At 43.4% G+C, this 18,932-nt stretch overlaps 1 protein-coding gene across 3 annotated transcripts; it reads left to right on the plus strand.

Annotated features, from left to right (window-relative positions):
- Positions 1-4,335: 4,335 nt before the first annotated feature.
- On the plus strand, positions 4,336-18,866 carry wfdc1 (WAP four-disulfide core domain 1). Of its 3 annotated transcripts, none has more exons than XR_003985030.1 (7): positions 4,336-4,845; positions 14,783-14,978; positions 15,076-15,159; positions 15,317-15,457; positions 16,930-16,989; positions 17,079-17,138; positions 17,239-18,866. XR_003985030.1 is itself a non-coding variant. In XM_030427212.1 (7 exons), exons 1-6 carry the CDS (start codon positions 4,753-4,755, stop codon positions 17,135-17,137), a joined length of 624 nt encoding a protein of 207 aa, XP_030283072.1. In that variant the 5' UTR covers positions 4,336-4,752; the 3' UTR covers position 17,138; positions 17,211-18,866. The 3 variants fall into 3 exon arrangements, 2 of the variants coding, with proteins under 2 accessions (XP_030283072.1, XP_030283071.1); XM_030427212.1 differs by having other exon boundaries at positions 16,930-16,980; positions 17,211-18,866; XM_030427211.1 differs by having other exon boundaries at positions 16,930-16,980.
- Positions 18,867-18,932: the final 66 nt, after the last annotated feature.

Below are 18,932 nucleotides of genomic sequence, written 5' to 3' on the forward strand. Positions count from 1 at the left end.
ACCGATCACAGCTGACCCCCGGCCCCTCTGGCTGACCTCTGACTGCGGGTGACAGCCATGGTTTGGAGTGAATGGCTTTAACAGGCTTCTGCTTCACTGACACAAGAGCAGCCCACCACAGTACTAATGAACATAACAGTGACAAATGATGACTTCCATGTTCACTTTGTTAGCTTTTTATGTTGAATAGACTTACTTGAAAGGTCAAAAACAATAACTCTTTTTATTTGTTGTATTTTTGGCCAGCTTCATGTCTGTATGGACGGACGGTCCACCACTTTGGACCTGACTGACTGAAATGTCTACAGAATGGAGATCCATGTTGGTGGTCCCCAGAGGATGAACCCTACTGATCCCCCTGCCTTTTCCTCGACTCCCCAAAAACTTAACTTTTTTGCTTTTTGGTGAAATGTCTCAGCAACTATTAGATGACATTCATGTTCCCAAGAAGATGACTGCCAACTTCTTTGATGATCAGTTGACGCTTCATCTGGCACCATTTACGATCAACGACCAGCAAAACTATTGCCATTTCCATCAGCGGAACTTTGTGAAGAGTGCTAGTTGGCTAATGCTAGCGTGCTACACTAAGATGGGGATAACATTACCTGGTGAACATTAGTGTTTCTGATATCGCCATGCTGGTGTTGTTCCACGAACATTATAATTAATGTTGCTCCAGCACTATCATTACAAACTGACCAATTACACTGGTCTGATGTCATAGCTTTGCACCTCATGCTGGTGTTGTTCCAGGACCGTCATTTTAACTTACGAAAACAGCGGCAAGAACTATAGCTGGAGCAAGCTGTACAAGAGTTTGTATCCACGTTGGAACACTTAATTATACTGCTCACTTTTTACACTAACTTCACTTTAATTCGTTGGTTTTGGTTTTTCATAACAATTCTCAACATCCCACATTATTGTCAATGTGAGAAGCAGCTATAATCAATCCAAGGTGTGTGTACTTTGACATAGATACAATAAATACATACTGTGTATACATTTGCATTTTGTTAATGTTTTGGTAAACAGACACAGAAACCACATACTAACAACACCTTTGCACAAACCTCTGTAAATCCTGACATTGCACATATTCTGTACAGATGCACAAGCTGGGCTTCATTATACTGTAATACATATGCCGTACATATCCCCATGTGGCTGACATCAAATCATACTCACAGTGCTCGTATAATTGTCACGTGTGACTGAGGAGCTGCGCTGAACGCTGAGACACAGCCATCTCTGGACAGCGACCAACTATTACGCCATGAATCTGACTGGAATTAATCTGGACCATCAGAGAGTAGAAGCATGTGATACGAAGCCCCCGGAGACTCGCAGACACTCCACCCTGCAGAAACAGCTACAATGTGTCTTCGCCTCCAGAGAACGCCTCTCAGATGAAAGGAATTTTTGTCTTTTGAGCGGAGAGTCTGTCTCTGAACAGACTGAACAACAGTTGGCAGACTTTATCTCTCAGGTCTTCCTTCCTCTCTCTCTTAATGTTATCTCTCCTATGACAACCCTTTCAATTCAGAATTTACATTGGCTTTCATTCACGACTGTACAAATTGATGCTGGGGCCAGACTGAACGCCATGTCTGATTCAACTGTGGGAGTAGTCATGTGTATCCTGTGTGTGTGTGTGTGTGTGTGTGTGTGTGTGTGTCTGTGAGTGTGTGGAGCTATAGTACAGTATGTGTGTGCTTGTGTATCTGTAGGCTAGTATGTGTGAATGTTTCACTCCGTCCTGTTCATGAATGCAGTTGTTGAGTCTGTTTGATATTCATGTATACATTCCAGATTTAGACAGGAGGCAGGATATAGATGATGTACGCAGGAACAGGTCTGGGAATATTAGCAGACTGTCTGTGACAGCAGCTGCAGATTTACCTCACTGGAAAGAATTAAAGCTAGCTCAGTGTGTGGTAGAGCTAAAAATCATGGAGAGATAATACAACACAGAGACCGAGTATTGCTATTATTCCAGTGCATTTCATTCCATTACACCACATCAGGCCCATTAAACCCTAACACACAGTTTTGCCTCTCTGGCAGCTAGTCTTTATATTACAGAAGGTTTAATGTGGTTTTATATATTCAATCCTTAGTTATGCTCATATTCAATAAAGTTAGCTCGTATCTCTACATCGAAAGTATGCTCACTTTAGAAGACCTTCCTTATGGCACACTTCAATGCCAGCATAGGACTACTCAGTGTTTCAAACAGTTAGATGTTAGAGGATAAATGTTCTAACTCAAGGCACCAGATGGTTTGTTACACCACTGGCAAAGGCACAGCTAGAAACTGTTTTGAAAGAGGAAAGGCACTTTCGAAAAGTACTTCAGGTGTTTGGAAGTACCATCTGGCTATCTCAACCAATCAGATCAACTGTAAGACTTGTAAACTGTGATTTGTCGCTCTTTTCTGTACACACGACATCTATTGCATGTCTGTCCGTCCTGGAAGAGGGATCCCTCCTCTGTGGCCCTTCCTGAGGTTTCTTCCATTGTTTTTTTTACCCTGTTAAAAGTTTTTTTTTTTTCCATCAACGTGAAGTTTTTCCTCACTCGAATCGAGGGTCTAAGGACAGAGGATGTTGTTCACTACACAGATTGTAAAGCCCATTGAGGCAATGTGATTGTGATTTTGGGCTATATAAATAAAATTGATTTGATTTGATTTGATTTAAGAGAGCGTTACCACCAGTGGAGCAAATGTTCTTCCTTAAGTTAAATATACAGCAGACACTCTACAGTTTTGGTACAAATGATAGGGTTAGGTTTTTGAGGAGTCTCCGTTGTTGTTTTCCAAACGAACTGTCCCTTCACTCATTGGTTGGTACACATAAACCACGCCTGCAGCTTCCAGTAGTTCACAAGACACTGATTGGTTCGAAGGCCTGTAGTCGGCCTCAGGTGCAAAGCTTGAAGCCTGGCAAGATGGATTTGTGAGGTCGCGTGATCTTGCGAATCCAGCTCCCTCGTAAGGTCAACAAATGTTCTGGTATCAAGCTCTCTACTGCCCTTTTAGTATCAAATTGTCTTTTCAAATTCAAATGAGAAATTAGCCAAATAGCACATTTCTCTAAGAAGGCACAGTGCCAGTTTCTGTATTGTTTTAAAAGTTTGTGGGAACCAACTGTCCAATCAAATTTAGCTACTGTTACTCATTTAGGCACTGCAGGTCTGTCAAGCTTTGGATGTACATGGTGCTGTAAGAGTGTTACTCAGTACTCAGGAGTAAAACTGTAGCACCATGCGCCGCTAACTAGTTTACAACATATGTACATACAAGTGACCTGTGTTTTTATAGTAAATTGCATAATGGGTGCACGAACAGTCACTTGACAGATGTCAGAGCATTAGCTAAAGCAGGACTAGTGAAACTGAACGTACTGAACAGGCTCATCTCTGAATTTCCCACATATTCATTCATGCAGTCTTTTCCACTGCCCACTATCTCTATACCCCTCCCCTCCCCTCCTGGTCTCTCGTTTTTCCCTCACCCCAACTCTTTACTCTGTCTTTTGTGTAAGTGAAGCCGGGGCCTCCCAGTGACATGAGCCCTGCTCCTGTAAAACTAATAATGACTGAGATTTGTGCGGGCTTAGCATTCTTTCTCCCTTTCAGTGCAAGACACTGAGAATGGGGTGAGGCGAAGGGACGGAAAGGGGAGAAAGGTCTAGTGGTAAGTTAAAGGAGGGGGTGGGTGCAGGGGGGAAGATGTCCCAGTTTGAGAGGGTGCACAGCTCGGGAGACGTGTGAAGAAGGAAGCACGAGATGGAGACAGAGACAGAGAGGCCCCCTTTTCCCCTCAAACACGCCACATGCTTTCATTCCTCATGGGTCAGTGGCGCTGAAATCACACCGCATCCTCTCCAAACACACATTCACACACACGCAGGTGTGTTCCAAGTGTTCCCCACAACACTGTCAGATAAATCACGCACATCCTGCCCCTGAGAGGAATCGGGAATGTAAACACGGATGTCGGGACAGTTAATAGTTAAAATTCACACTTGAGCTCCCTGCGAGCAGTCAACAAGTGTTTTCAAACCCCACACTTAGCAAAGCCACTCATTTTCCTTCCTACAAGCCTGCAGGCGAGCAAAACATGTGAAGCCAAGCCGCAGAATATAAAATATGTCCTAACTGCACGTTGATTCTTGATTCTGTCGCATAAAGATCACCAGATGTGCTGCGAGATGCAACAAGGGGGCAAGGGGGGAGGTCTCACTCACCCTGCCCTCTCTAATGCTCTCCCCTCCCTCCTTTCACCCCCCTCCCCTGCCCTCCTCACCCCTCCTCTGTCCCAGAGACATGTGCGCACGCTGTGCCAGCAGACAGTTTCAGCTCTCAGCAACTGATGCACAGACAGCTGCTGTTTCTCCCTTTCCCCTCCTTTTGCTCCCCTCACTATTCTCCTTTCGTTTCTTCCCTTCACCGACTCCATTCATCCACTCTGTACTTTCCCCTTCCTTCCCTCCACTCTGTCACTCTGCACTGCACTTTTTCCTCAGGCAGATATAAAGGCAGGTCCTGTTGGAGGGAGAGGGCTTGTGTAATCTCTGGCTGCACATGAGCACCGGAGAGTTATTGCTTCAGCTGGAAAAGCAAACCCACAAACGCGTAAAGGACAAAACTTTGGAATAAGGAGGAGAAGAAGGATCTTTGGCCCGGGAAGGGAGGAAGAGGAGGGCGATAAAGAGCTAGGAGTTTGGGTGTAGGACACAGACCATGCCGGGCTCTGTGGTGCTGCTGCTCTCCCTGTTGGTCCTGTCCACAGGAAATGATGCCAGAAGAATCAGGAAAAGAGGACTCAACCATAAGGTGGGGCAACTAACCTCACCTTTAACTTTTGTGGGAGTGTGTGGCTTTCTTCTCTATCTCTGTTTTGTGGCAGCTTTCTGAATATCGCCCAAAGTGGAAGTAGGTCAAAGCTCACAGTTTTGTGGTACAATACCGGCTCTGTTACAGAGAGCCGGTTTCACACAGTGAGAGCAGTTCTGTGGCTGAGGTGAGAGGTGGGCACGCTGACCTGGTGCGAGTGCTATAATCCAGTGATGAAAAGAACAGTGATGTAAACTATCTAAGTATGTTTAGCCAAGTGCTGGGCTGAAAGGTCTAATTTGAAAGAATCAGAACGTTGATTTTTGAGTCTCATTCCACTTTCATCAATCACTGACACTCTGGGACTGTAGGTCGAGTTGGCTGCCATCCCAGAGCTTCAGTACCTGACAAGTTGGGAATTCTTTCAAATTGGACCTTTCAAGAAATAGGTCCACATTTCAGGAAATGCTCTAATGTCTTGTTATGTCAGAGGATCAACACTACTCTCATGTCTGTCCAAGCTGAGAATTAAGGAATGCAAGCTTAAAACTATCCAAAGGTAATACAATCTAATTATCAGCACCTCTAAAGCTAATTTTTTTTTACCACTTTTCATCACATGTGTTTAAACAAAACTAATTGAAAAATTGACATGAGGGTTTGTGTGCGGGACTTCAAAACCAACTTTAACTGGTCATACTCTATTTTGGTTTTTGCGTTGATTAAGCAAATAAGATAAATAGTATTTGTTGTTTTTTTCAACTTTTTGCATGGATCGAAAAACAGGCTTGCTGTGTCCTGGTTTCAAATCTTTATGCTAAGCTAAGCTAACTGGCTGATGGCTGTAGCATTATACTTATCGCACATATAGTATGTATATGTTTAGATTAAGCATGATTTTTAGGAACTTTTACTTTCCCTGTGTACATTCAGTTAATGCTACGTGTTACATTGTACTTAAGGATTGTGAAAATAATCATTTTTACTTGACTACATGTATTTGACAGCTATGATTATAAGTTAAAGATAAAGGTTTTACAAACAAATCATACGTGCACCTTCTAAAATATGATGCATTGTTAGAGAACAGATCTCCCAGAAGTGCATATAGAAGTGTAGTCAAAATTGGCTCAGTTTCAATCAGCTACAACTTAAAAATGGTATTCCAATATAATGATGTAGGCCTTAAAAATCCAATTCTGCTCCATTTTTGTGATATTCGATATGTTTTACTGTAATGCTTCTGTGCTTTTATGTAAAGTTCTACTTGCAATGGAACATTGTACATTGTGCTGTAATGGTTTTCATGACACGCTTTGATTTTGTGGCATGAAAAATCGACATTGACAGGAGTTTTTCAGTTGTGATGAGGAGCAGAGAGTGGAGTGTGCAACAGGTTGGAATAAGTCGCTGATTTTCAAGTTTCCATATGAGTAGTTGAAGGGCACACTGGATGTACAACTTTTGTCTGTGTGTGTGTGTGTGTGTGTGTGTGTGTGTGTGTGTGTGTTTGTAATGGATTAATAGGGCAGGAACTGAACTTGCAGACCGGGCCCCTGCTTGTTAACTCAGCTCAGTGTAGCTGATTGATCATCTCTAACAAGGGCTCACTGTAGCGTGCTGCCTTCTCTTTCTCTCCCCCTCTCCGCGACCTCTCGTGCTTCAATGTTCTCACTTTCGGAGTGGTTTTATGCCCTCATTGCCCTCTTCCCTCTCTCATTTCTCTGCCTTTAGCTCTGCTCCCCTCTCTCGTATGAAACGGTTACCCTTCCGCCCTCTCTCTGCCATGCTTTCTCCTTTTCCCCTCTTTCAAAAACCTTTACTCTTTACTCTCGTCTCCTCCTGCTCTCAGGTTGGGCCAAAAGCACCGTCTTGCTGGACGCCGCTTCAAAGCTGCTGTAATTGGAACATGCTGAGACGGCTATGCAGATCGAGTTTTCTATCCGAACCCTTTTCATCTCTGCATCTTTCAATCTATCATTTTTTAACCACCTCCCCCCCCTGCACACACACACACACACACATCCTCATTCTCATTCACAACACCGGAGCCGTGTGGAAAGACAAATTATAGTCACTGAGAAGTTCACATGGGCACTGTGCTGTTGTGTCTTGAAAGGAAAATTGGCAAAAATGTTCAACAAACTCAGGGCCACCATGGTGCTCCCTGACTGGCTTTTTATCTGTGGCACACATTATGTAAATAAACAGGGTTTCGCCAGATTTATTCATCTAAATGGGCGCTGATTTTAAATCAGTCCAAACCTGTAGAACAGGCCAGTAAGTAGGTCAAGTTTTCAATGTAATAAAGAAAATCTGGATTTTTCAGAAAGCAAGTGATATGATGGATCAGCCACCTCTACTTTTAGTTTAAAAAAATGTAAGTTTATAATTAAAGGAGATATTTCACGCTTTTTTTTCTTTCGTGTGTTATATTTGTGCCTGTACTTGTAAAAAGTATTGAAAGTCAAAAGAAAATGAGTCAAAGTCCGCACCAACAGAAGCTCCTCTCTCCCACAGAAATAACTCGTCAGTAGTCCCGCCTTTAATTCTGTGATTTTGTGACATCACACTACATCACCATGTCAAATAGTTGAATAAATAAATGCCTAGCAGCTAGTTTGGTGGAAGGATTCATTTGGCACAGCTGCTCTGTTTGTGAGCGCCGCTGGACGCAGAAGCGTGTGTGTGAGCTGACCAATCAGAGATAACTGGAGGACACAGACACAGAAGCCTTAAAGACACAGGTGCTTAAACAGCTCGTTTCAGAAACAGAGGGAACACTGAGTGCTGCAACACTGAGACAGTGTGTGAAAACTGATGTTTTTGAGCATTAGCTAATGTTAACCTGTATTAGTAGTAACCCAAAATGAAATAATGAAAATGAGCAAAATATGTCTCCTTTAATTTTAACATCTATTTTCAATCATGGCTTCTTTGCCTCTATAAATCACTTGCAAGCTTAGCCTTTATGCCCTTCATCAGATTTGTGTGTCAAACTCGTACCAGAAATATGTGTGTTTGACCCCTGGGTCAGATGGTCTCAGGGATCAGAGTCATGTCCAGCTGCTCTTATCTATACCTCCCCCCTGACACATGGTTCAAAGGTCATCAGTAGCACTTTCCTAATTTCCTCTTCGTGTTTGACAGAGGAAATGCATGTAATAAGGGGGTAGACGTCATAAATAGGCATTAGAGGGAAACATACAGTCAGGAGGAATATGTTTGATGGGAAGATGAGAGAACATGGGCGTGGACAGCTGGAGGGAAAGAGGAAAGGGGGGGCTCGACAGAAAAGATAACAACAGAGGACTTAGGTTTAGTTTGTTTGGCAGCTTATTGATTACAGTACACACAATTAGAGTCATCTCACTCAACAATATTCAGGTAAGAACTTTTGAACGCCTCAAGCACCTCCATCTGAAACTTTCTAAATGTCTAAGTTCTTTCCTTCTAATAAATCATTGGGTCTGATTCACAGTCTCCAGTTTCATGCTGCACACTACACACACACACACACACACACACACACACACACACACACACACACACAACACACACACACAGAGAGAGAGACCAGATGATTTAGTTTCATACAGCCATAACACCGTCTGGCTCAGACACCTGCCCGAGCATGTCTGTGTGAACAAACAGTGTCTGTGGGCCACCATCATAAATCTTTACAGTTTCATTTATTTGATGTGACATGGACCATTCGGACCGAACCAGTAATAAGACAGGGGCCCTGCAGGTGCTCAGAAACACATGTACTCCCTATTCTTGGGCTGTCCTGTAGTTTGACTCAGCCCGGGGCCGAGAACCTAAAACAGAACAGATTTATACACTGAAGGACATTTGCAACTTTTTAAAAAACGGATACTTTGGGAGTTACAATGAATTGACACTGACACACAGCACTGTCTGACTGTCTTGCTTTACTATGAAGGAAAGTTGTCATCAGTTTAGATCTTTCTGATGTTAAAATAACTTTTGTGGAGTGATTTGCCCTGTTAACAGATGTGTAATGTGACATTTCTCATCTCTGAGTTGTTTTGTGTTTGGTTGAAGGTAATTATCAGGAAATGGTTTGCGGCCTTGGAGGCTGAGAGTTGACAAATCCTGGGAATGCATGATGAATGCAGCTTGGGCTGTGCCCTACACACGCCTGGTCTCACCGCTGTTCAAAAAAGCAACACTAGTGGAAATTTCGGAATAACTTGAATTCATTCTAATGGAACTAAGCGTGAGGTGGCTTTTGGTCGTAGCGGCCGGACAGCATTTTATGTAAAGTTCAGCAGACAGAGCCTTATTTTCCCTCTTCCTTTCTCCTTTTTTACTGAACACAGTAGGGTGTACTGGCGAACAAAAAAAAGCAAAGAGGTAGTAAACAGAGCAGCCCTTTCAGACACAATGCTACAACGGCACCACTGCACCCTGAGGCCCATTATTTCCAATGTCATCTAGGAATATATGTTGGAATTCTGTTTTCTTGTGTGCGTGTGAGGGTGCTAGATGTATAATGTATGCACAAAAAGTGTACATTTTGGGGGTACTGATTTTTTGCAAAGATGGCTATCATTATGTTCAGTCATCCAGCTTACCAGTAGTTTCAGGAACTGGCAGGACTCTAAGCAGGACTAATCCCAGTCAGATGATGAGAGCCTGCTGGTCAGGAGCATATTACTAGACGTAAAGTGCTCAGTGCCATAGATACACATACCAAAACCAACTGCTGCTTTACTTTTTTCAACGGGAGGCTCTGGTGTTCCAGACATTCCTTTTATTTGGCAGCAGAGCGACTTCCATCACAAACAACAGAAGGGCAACATTCATTGCAAATCTGTGTCTGAGTATGTGAGACCACAGACCTCTCGGTATCCATTACCTTGCATACAAAAGGTCAGATAAAGGTGTTCTTCAATATAAAACTAGAAATGGTTCCACTATCTTTTTTTCTAAACGTACAACCTAAAAAAAAAAACTGGTAATTGCGGCTGCTGCACTGCGAACAGAACACATTAAGAATCCGGATGAGTTCATCTCTTCTCGGCCATGCTACCTCAGGTTATGACTGACAGGCAGCAGACACTGTTTTCCGACTGTTTCTCCAACACTAATTGGCAGCATTCACAGCTGGTTCACTCCCGCCCTGTTGTGTTCACCACACCTCTTGTGGGTTCAGTCTGCTCGCCTGCATCTCAAGGTTAGACACCGCCGCTCCGCCAGCATGTTCACAGTTCCCATTTCCCAGCTGTGCGGCTCCCTGTTTGTCTGTTCGCACTCACTGAACCTCTCATTCCCGACTGATTCTCGGGCTGCCTGTTTTCCTCACCTTCTTAGCCCGCCGTGTCTCCATCTATCTGCACGTCTGTCTATCTCTCTGTCAAACTGACTGCCTGTGTAGAGACTGGAAATTAGTCCTGACAACTCAAAACTTAACCAGATGTGTGCTGTGGGCTACTTCATTTAGTAGACATGGGAGAGCTGGTGCATCTGAGAGGTTGGTTCTTATACGAAAGAACCCCGTTTTTACCCCGCTTGTGCACAACCTTGACCCCGCAGTGCGATATATGCCTATGTTTGAGACTGGGTGTGTTATCTGGTTTGTGTGTGGGTCCGCGAGCGTGCCCAAAGGAAGTTGTACATCTCAGTATCTGCATGAGATCTCTGTGTGGAACCATGAACGGCCTGATCCCGGTCCAGTTGTGGAGCCAGACAGGGTCTCCAGTGACTCCCCACAAAACCGCAGGGACGGACTGGGAGAGAAAAAGAGGCAGTTTGGGAGTAATCGTTACAGCCACCAGCATGCCACTGCTTTTCAACACCAAAGACAGGGGGAGGGGGGGGAAAGAGAGATCTAGAGGAGGAAAAAATGCCCTCAGACAGACGTGAACATCACACACAGGCCCCGCTGGCGATGTCTACAGGGGAGCAGCACAGCAGACAGGGGGGTAAATAAACAACATGGAACATCAGAGAGATGTGAGCAGGATTGTGTGAAAGAGCTCAGGATGTAGAGAATGGCGGCCCTCCTGGCATACAGAGACACAAAAGGAGCCCGAGAGTGAAGAGCTGAATGGCAGATGTAAGATAAAGTAAAGCAGGGGGAAAAAAAAGGATGTTAGGATGAAAGGATGAAGCGCTTTATGTTGGCAGGTGAGGCTCAAGGATCAGTACTGTACACATATGTTAAAGACTGAGTGACTTCTGCCGTGTACGGTATACATGTGCACAGGCACAACACATAAACAGGAAGAGTACACTTGACCTTGTGGAGGAGACGTTAGCAGGAGGCTGTAGGAGCTGATCAGATATGAGACATGGGGCAGCAGCCATTATGTCATTATCCAATCACCGCAGACTTTCTAGTTCTCATTCATAGATCTTATTTCACTGCAGACATTGTGAACCACTGTGGCTCCACGTTAGAGAGCCATGACAGAAGAGTATGAAGGAGCTGTGGTCTGCAGTGTGTGGGAACATGTACAAGTAGAAGAAGTAGAAGTTGAAATAGTGGATTAGTGACGCTGTAGTATCCGTGATTTTACACATTTAGTGTGTTTTTTTCTGATATTGTTGCCTCTGCCTCTCTGCGAGTGGGATTTGCAACTTTTTTTCATACGTGTTCTTGATTACAAGTGGCTATAGCAAGAGTGGTGTAAACTGATGCTTGGCTTTCTTATGACATCCATTTGCTACACACAGTCCTGAGTCTTCGGGTGTACCTTTATGAAGGAAAAATCCAGACTACCACCACCTCTTGGTATGGAGAGTAATTTCCTTGTGCACAGTTTTAGCCTTGCACATTGAAGTGAAGCTTTCTGGCAAAGACACACAGACTTGAGGCGACAGCAACAGTTGGCTTTTCTCACTGCTAGTGCTAATGTTTGGGTTTGGTAAAGTCTGGGCACTAAGACTTTTTTGTGGCTCAAAAGGGGGCTGCGTGAAGTGTGATGTCACTTGAGGCAAAACAGAGACGAAACAGCAAATCCAGTCCAAGTGTGTGAGGCTACAGAAGTGTAAGTGTCCATCACTTTGCTACCAAAGCACAGACATATTGGTAAAGTTGAAAGATTAACTTTTATTTACCATATAGTGTAGTTTCATCAACCACATGCAGAGCAGCTTTGGAATTCATTTGGAAGTGTGTTTCTCGGACACCTGTAAGTTCAATATGTACTTTCCTTTAAGCTCTGTTTTGGTCTCTACCAACTCCTGTTAGAAGTATCTCTCTTGCTAAACAATCTGAATGCAACTGCCGGCTGCCTCTGGGAAGTGATAAGAGCAATAAGACTGAATCAAAACAGTCCAAAACAATCAGCTAAAAAGCTCCATAAAGGGGAGTGGAGCTCTAGTGTCAGATGATAATTCCTTGTGGATTTGTTACATACTGACACATTAAACATAACACTTTTTTGCTGTTATTTTGATCAATGAATAAGTAAACAAGGCCGAAAATCTGAAGCCCTCGTCCCAAACTGTATTAACTTACAGTAATATGCTGAATCCCAAAGTAACATTCAGAAGTTATGACTGTGAGAGCGACACATCGCTCCCTCCGTCGCTCCACGGTGTGAATCTGCACCCCCCCCTCGAAGAACCATCCACCCACGAAGCAAGCAGCTGCTGGGACAAGTAAATGTGTGTCTGAAGTGAACACATATACAGCCTGAGTGATACCAAGTCAGCGCCAAACATTTGCTTTCGTTTTTCTTCTGGTTGGTTTGTAAGAGCGTTCGTTAAGCCTGCCAAATAAACAGCACAGATTTAATGAGCATGTGCAACCCACAAGCTGATTATCTAATTACTGATCTGGTGTAGAAAGAAAAAAAACAGCATCTCTCTCCCTGGGACACCCTCCCAAATTAATGGCTAACACCAGAAAGTCAGAGAAATTCAGCCACATGATTGAATAGACATACGTTTCAGCATGTGTCCTGAGCCGTTTCACAAAGAGCCACGATGACTGTGTGACTGAGGGAGAGTGGGGGGGGGGGAACGGGCTGGAAACATGATCACACCCTATCTTGTTATGCAAAAGCAAATACAGTGTGTGAGAAAACAAGAGAGGGTAATGTTTAGTCAAGGGCAGCTCTGGGCTTCTTGGGATTTTGTTGTAATATTCCCCATGTGCACATAACCCAGAACAATGACTGGCTGCCCATGCTGTGGTACAAGACTTGTGATATTTGACACCGCCGGCAGTGTAAGCGAGTACAAACCCCTTAAAATTCAGCCCAGGAAAGTTTTGTGTTGTGTCCAAACCAATAAGTGGGTGTCACTTAAGAGATGCAGTTTGGATGAAGTTATTAGACTCCAGAGAACATAGCTGTGAGACAGATCCCATCATGTTATTCTCTGCGAGGCACGCAAGAACAGATCTTCTCAGCAACGAGTAAGTGCAATTGCTATGTGTGCACGTAGGCCTACACCTTACGTTGCCAAAGCCGTCTAAGTGTGAGAAGTGTGTCTGTGCTTGAATCAGGGTCCTGTGGCCTACTTTCTATATGTGGGGCTCCCCGGGGAAGTGTTTTGCTCACCTTCCTTATCCAGATCAAGACGTTAGCAGGCAGGCATGCATACTAAAGCCAAGCCTGCAGTGTCACTGCTGTAGCTCTGCTGCTCAGATCCTTTGCTGCCCTCTGGTGGTTAAGTGCAATCTGTGTACGATCATTAATCACACAGAGCGAGAGAAGTGATTTTTTTTCTCATGAAGTGGCATGCACCATAATCACTGATAAGTTTGACAAAAACATTTAAACTTGCCGTCCTCCAAAATGACTGATTTTCAATTTCTCCGTCTAATTTACTTGTACACCAAAATGACATCATTCCTCTCTGGAATGCAGTCGAGGAACAAAATTAAGCTACAAAAGAACAACTTTTCCATTTTATGCTGGGATGTTGAGAACGAGCTCAGGAGTCTCACAAGAGGAAAGAAGCTGCTCCACAGTCTGGCTGTGCAGCCGTGGATACTTATGTATCCTGTGGCAGATGGCAGGAGGGTGACCTGTCTGTGACTGGGATGGTGTTGTCTTTAAGTGTCCTTTTTGGCTTTGTGCAGACTCCTGACCTCACTGATATAACTGATGCTCTGTAGATGGGTATCAATGATGCCCTTGGTGGTCATGATCCCTTGTATGACTTATTCTTGGTTTGATATTATTGCATAATCATCCACTTAGTGTTGACAGATCCTCAACCTTACCATTACCTAATTAGGCTATTCCTATACCATGGCAGGAGCCTGCAGCAGCTTTTTATAGACCGAGACCCTCTGCTGATTAGGGCTGGGTATCACCAGGTACCTCGCGATACGATACTATCACGATATTTTGCCCACGATAACGATAATATCACGATACAGCGATTCTGCAATAATCGATATATTGCAAGGAATTTCATCCACGATACATCACGATATCTGTGTCACTGAAGAAATTCAGAATTTATTGACTGCACTGAATCCATTTCACAGGAATTACAAAACATTGTCAATCAATTTCACATGAATGACAGCCAAGTAAACAAAGAGTATATTGCACAGTGTCTCTTCTTAACACACACACTGACTACAACTATCATTAAATATCTATATGTGTGGGTTTCAGAGCTACTTAAACCATTTTTTAAAATTTTATTTGGTTGTATACCTATGTTTGAATAAAGATAAAGCTGTCCTCCGAAGAGGGGTGGTGTTTTTTTTTTTTTTTTTTTCATTTTTAAATATCGATATTTGGCACCAGTGTATCGATAACGTACCTCAAGACGAAATATCGCGATATATCGTAGTATCGATATTTTGGCACACCCCTACTGCTGATTGTATGGGCAAAATCCTCACATACAGGAAGGGGGAATCATCCAAGACAGAAACAAGTCGCATCAACATTCTTATAGACTTGACTGAAAATGTGTCTCATTTCCTGTCTCTCAGGACTACGAGTACGCCAACCACCCCCAGTCCACACAGCACCAGAAGAATGACCGGTGTCCACCGCCGCCCCAGATGCTGCCAGAGAGAGCCTGCGAGGTGCCGGGCTGCCGTTCAGACTCGGAGTGTGAGCGCCACAAGCGCTGCTGCTACAACGGCTGCATCTACGCCTGCCTGGAGTCTGTGCAGCCTCCACCAGGTCAGCAACACACAGATGGTCACACAGACAGGAGTGTTTAGATCTTAAGGTCGCATATGTCCTAAAGTGGGTGTATGTGTGTTTGTGATCTGAACAGTGTTGGACTGGCTGGTGCAGCCCAAGCCTCGGTGGTTGGGGGGTAACGGCTGGCTGTTAGATGGCCCTGAAGAGGTTCTGCAGGGTGAGTGCACACACCTGACCGCTCAGTGAGGTCAGAGCAAACACATGTAACTGCAGCTGGTCAGCTTGCAATGCACTCTGAAATGATCACTCAACTAGATGCACAGACCAAAAAGCAACCCTGGTGTATTTCCCGTTTGTATGTTTTCTGCCCCTAGCTGAGGCCTGCAGCACAACTGAGGATGGGGACGAGCCTCTCCACTGTCCTACAGGCTACGAGTGCCACATCATCAACCCAGGAAACCCCGCTGCAGGCATCCCCAACCGGGGGCAGTGCATCAAGCAACGTGGCAACTCCGGTATGGCTCAAGTAGCACAGATGGGGGATTAGGCATGTGATTGTGCTTCAGCTTTGAAACCAGGCCTTTAATATACACCTTCCATGTTAGTGTTATTTTTACAACCAACCTCCTGTCTGATCTAATTCCCTCTAAAGTTTGTGCTCCTATAAGGCACCAGGGGACAGAGACAGGATGTCGGGCTATGCCAGCAGCTGTCTTGGCAGGCCTGGTATCTCTTGGCGGATTATGTGCTGTCAGGTGCCAGGTTTTTCCTATTAAATAGATCTATAAATAATATACAAGTTGGAGTGACCTGGCAACTAAGTAGCCTGCCTCCACTTATGATCCTTGGCTGATTCTTTTGGCAAAAATGTCAAACCAATTACTTAATCAAAAAAGAAACACCGATGTAGGGGAGAGCAACTTCAACTCAGGTAAGAGTCAGTGTGTTTTGTCATTGATGATTAACAAGGACTTCCAGTTTCATGTTCTGCTGTATGTTAAGAGCCATAACGATGAATCTGTTACTGTAATTGTCATTAAAATGAATTGCCAGCTATTTTGAACTTGAGAAAAAAGTCTAAATGGATTCGACCTTGGTAAATGTTTATATTTTCTGGTATCTTCTCTCCTCTATGACAACAAACTTTCACTCTTTATGTTGAATGTTCAATTTTACGTCGTGAGTCTGTTTTGTTTCAAATCCCTCATTAAAGTTTCACACTGTATTAGGTGTGTCACTACCTCCCTTCACATCTCATCTTGTAGCCATTACGTCTCTGTGGGCTGCCAGATACTTAAAACTGTTGATAATTTCCGCAGTTTGGTCCCGCAGTATCAATATCAAGAGTCGCTCTGTTTGGAATATATTGTCATAAGTCATTTTGTTCTCCAACATTACGAGCCAGACACAATACACCGACTCAGCTTTGAAACCTGAGCAATATAATAAAATGCATCATCACTTTTATGTAAAAGATGAACTAAAGTCATGTCATCCGCATATTTGAATAGCTTGAAATCACGTTTGTGCAGTGTTATTTCACTGGTGCCTGGTCCTGCGGTGCTGCTGTGTTTAAAACAACCTCTTCAGAAGGTACCGTACTTTTTACAAAGGATCTTTGTAGGTAGTCAATTGCACACAACCTCGCTGCACCCAGAAGTTGTTGCTCAACTACAAGAGCATTCAGCGTGTTGAAAGCCAAACTAAAATCAACTGATATTTTTGTTGCACAAGTGACAGGTTGACCATAGTGAGCGTGGCATTCTCAGCTCCTCTATGGGCTTAGTTAACTAACTGTAATGGTGGTAATGCAGTTATTATGGCTATAGGATGGAAGTCATTTAAGTCTTTGGATAGCGGCTTTTTACGCACAAGTCTGATAATAGGTGGCTTCCATGTGCTAGGCACAGTGAATGATGTGTATGATATGGAGATCTGGTATCAGTTTTATTGTGTTTTTTTTCAATTTTGTCCTTTTTATTTACAGATGGACGTGGTCTACGGCACAAATACTTCAAGGACTACAAGGACTACTTAGGTAAGTGAGGTAATGTGGACAACTTGAAAGCCTGCACTATTACTGAATCAGAAATATTGCCAATCCACCTGACATGACGACGGCTTTTTCCCTGACAGGTACCAGTTCCAACAATGCAGTAGGCTACGAAAAACATCATCACAAGCACCTGGGATGAAGTATGTTGTCAGCCACTTTGTACTGGCACATCAAATAACATGCACCTCTGCATATTTTTTTTTTTTTTTAAGTCTTGTGTTTCTTTGTTACATCTCTCAGATCAACCTGACCTCAGCCTCAGCTACGACCATAACACAACCTCAGACATCAGACCACTCCTGTTCGATCTGCTCTCATCACACCTGAACCAGGATCAGATCTGACCTTTAACCAGACCTACAGCTGCTACCTCCGCTCTGCAAAACCCCGTATTGCAGCCTCAGTAATGAAGTCCTTTGGGAGACGAGTCTGACGTACCTGAAGTACACAGCCAAAGAAACAAGTGCTATTTTTTGTCTCACTGTGTGGTGTCTGTGAAAGGATGGAGCAGAGGGTGTTGATGGTGAGGCGGAGTTGGGGAGAGCAGGGTGTGCACCAAAGCTGTTTATCAAATGTCTCATAAGGAAATAAGGAACCGGTGGTATCTTTTCACTTCTTTACAACCCTCTCCCTCCCCATAACTCATTCTTATTCTCACACACACGCACCCTCTGACTTTAAGGCTTGGTCAGCAGAGAAAATCAAGACCATGTGTCCGTGTTACTCATCCTGTCTCTCTTGTTCTCAGAAGGTCAGTGCTCAAATTTCCTGATCTGGAATCTGGAAAGTTTTATAAACAAATAGGAAGAAAAAGACAGCTGTCTTGGTCGCATTTCCAAATCAAATCCAAATGGGATTTGATATTCTGACAAATAACTTTAGTCAAAAGAATAAATGCCATATGAGTGTGTGGATTGTGTCTGCAGCTCCGGCCAACAGATGCTGACCTTGACTTCAAGTCAAATAAGTTAAAATGGTTCACCTCTAAGAACTAAAACCAAAAAACACACTTCTTTAAATAAGCCTTCTATTGGGAAGCCCAAAGAGGAGAGGAGAAAAAATGTGTTAATGTGGCAGATTTCTATATAATACACTCTTTTTAAGTTGCCTATTTTTAACATTCACCTGTGAAAACAATAGTCCTTTTTTAAAAAAAGTGGTGCATGTCAGCCTCTTGTGGCTGAAATGAGTATTATAAAAATCCCCGGTTCTTATGGATTTAAATACTTACTTCGAAAATGATCTTAAAAAACAATGTCCACCACAAAAAATAAAGAACCTCGAAGGTTAAAAAAGACTTGACCTTAAGTCATACGTCTCACGTCAACGGGGACGTTTTTTAACTCTGAAAAACGATTTGGGGTGGATTATCCCCTTCAGCATAAACTCTGTATGTACACTTTTATATCTGCATTTCTTTCCTTACTGAAGTGACATTGTTGAATGTCATACAACAAATATCTACCAACTCATTTTGATTATTCAACCAGTTCATAATCTGAATAATCATACTGAATAACCTCTAAATAATCCAGTCTTTGTACGAAGCCTCACACTATCACAGGCCCTGTTGCAGTATGGGGGCTTTTGCACAGAGCAGATATTTGAAACTGGTGAAAAGACCTTCTGTGCTATTCTCAAACTTACCCAGCTACAGTCAAATGTTCAACAGCTCAAATGGTGCTAGGTTTCAGTGCTGCCTATAATAACAGAAGAATAAGCTGGTCACATAATAAGCTGAAGGTGCAAAACCGAAGCTGGAACCATTCTCTATGTGCAGAACTAAAGTGATGTCTGAATGTTGCCTTTCTGACTGGTGCTGTAATGTTGCCTTGTTTATTCTAAATAAACCACATTGTTGAATTCTGTGTAAGTTTTTCTATTTCTCTGCTGCTCATCTCAACATTCAGGACTCAGCTATATGATGATAAAAT

This window comes from Sparus aurata, chromosome 8 (genome assembly GCF_900880675.1).
Source record: "Sparus aurata chromosome 8, fSpaAur1.1, whole genome shotgun sequence".
Lineage (NCBI taxonomy): Eukaryota > Metazoa > Chordata > Actinopteri > Spariformes > Sparidae > Sparus > Sparus aurata.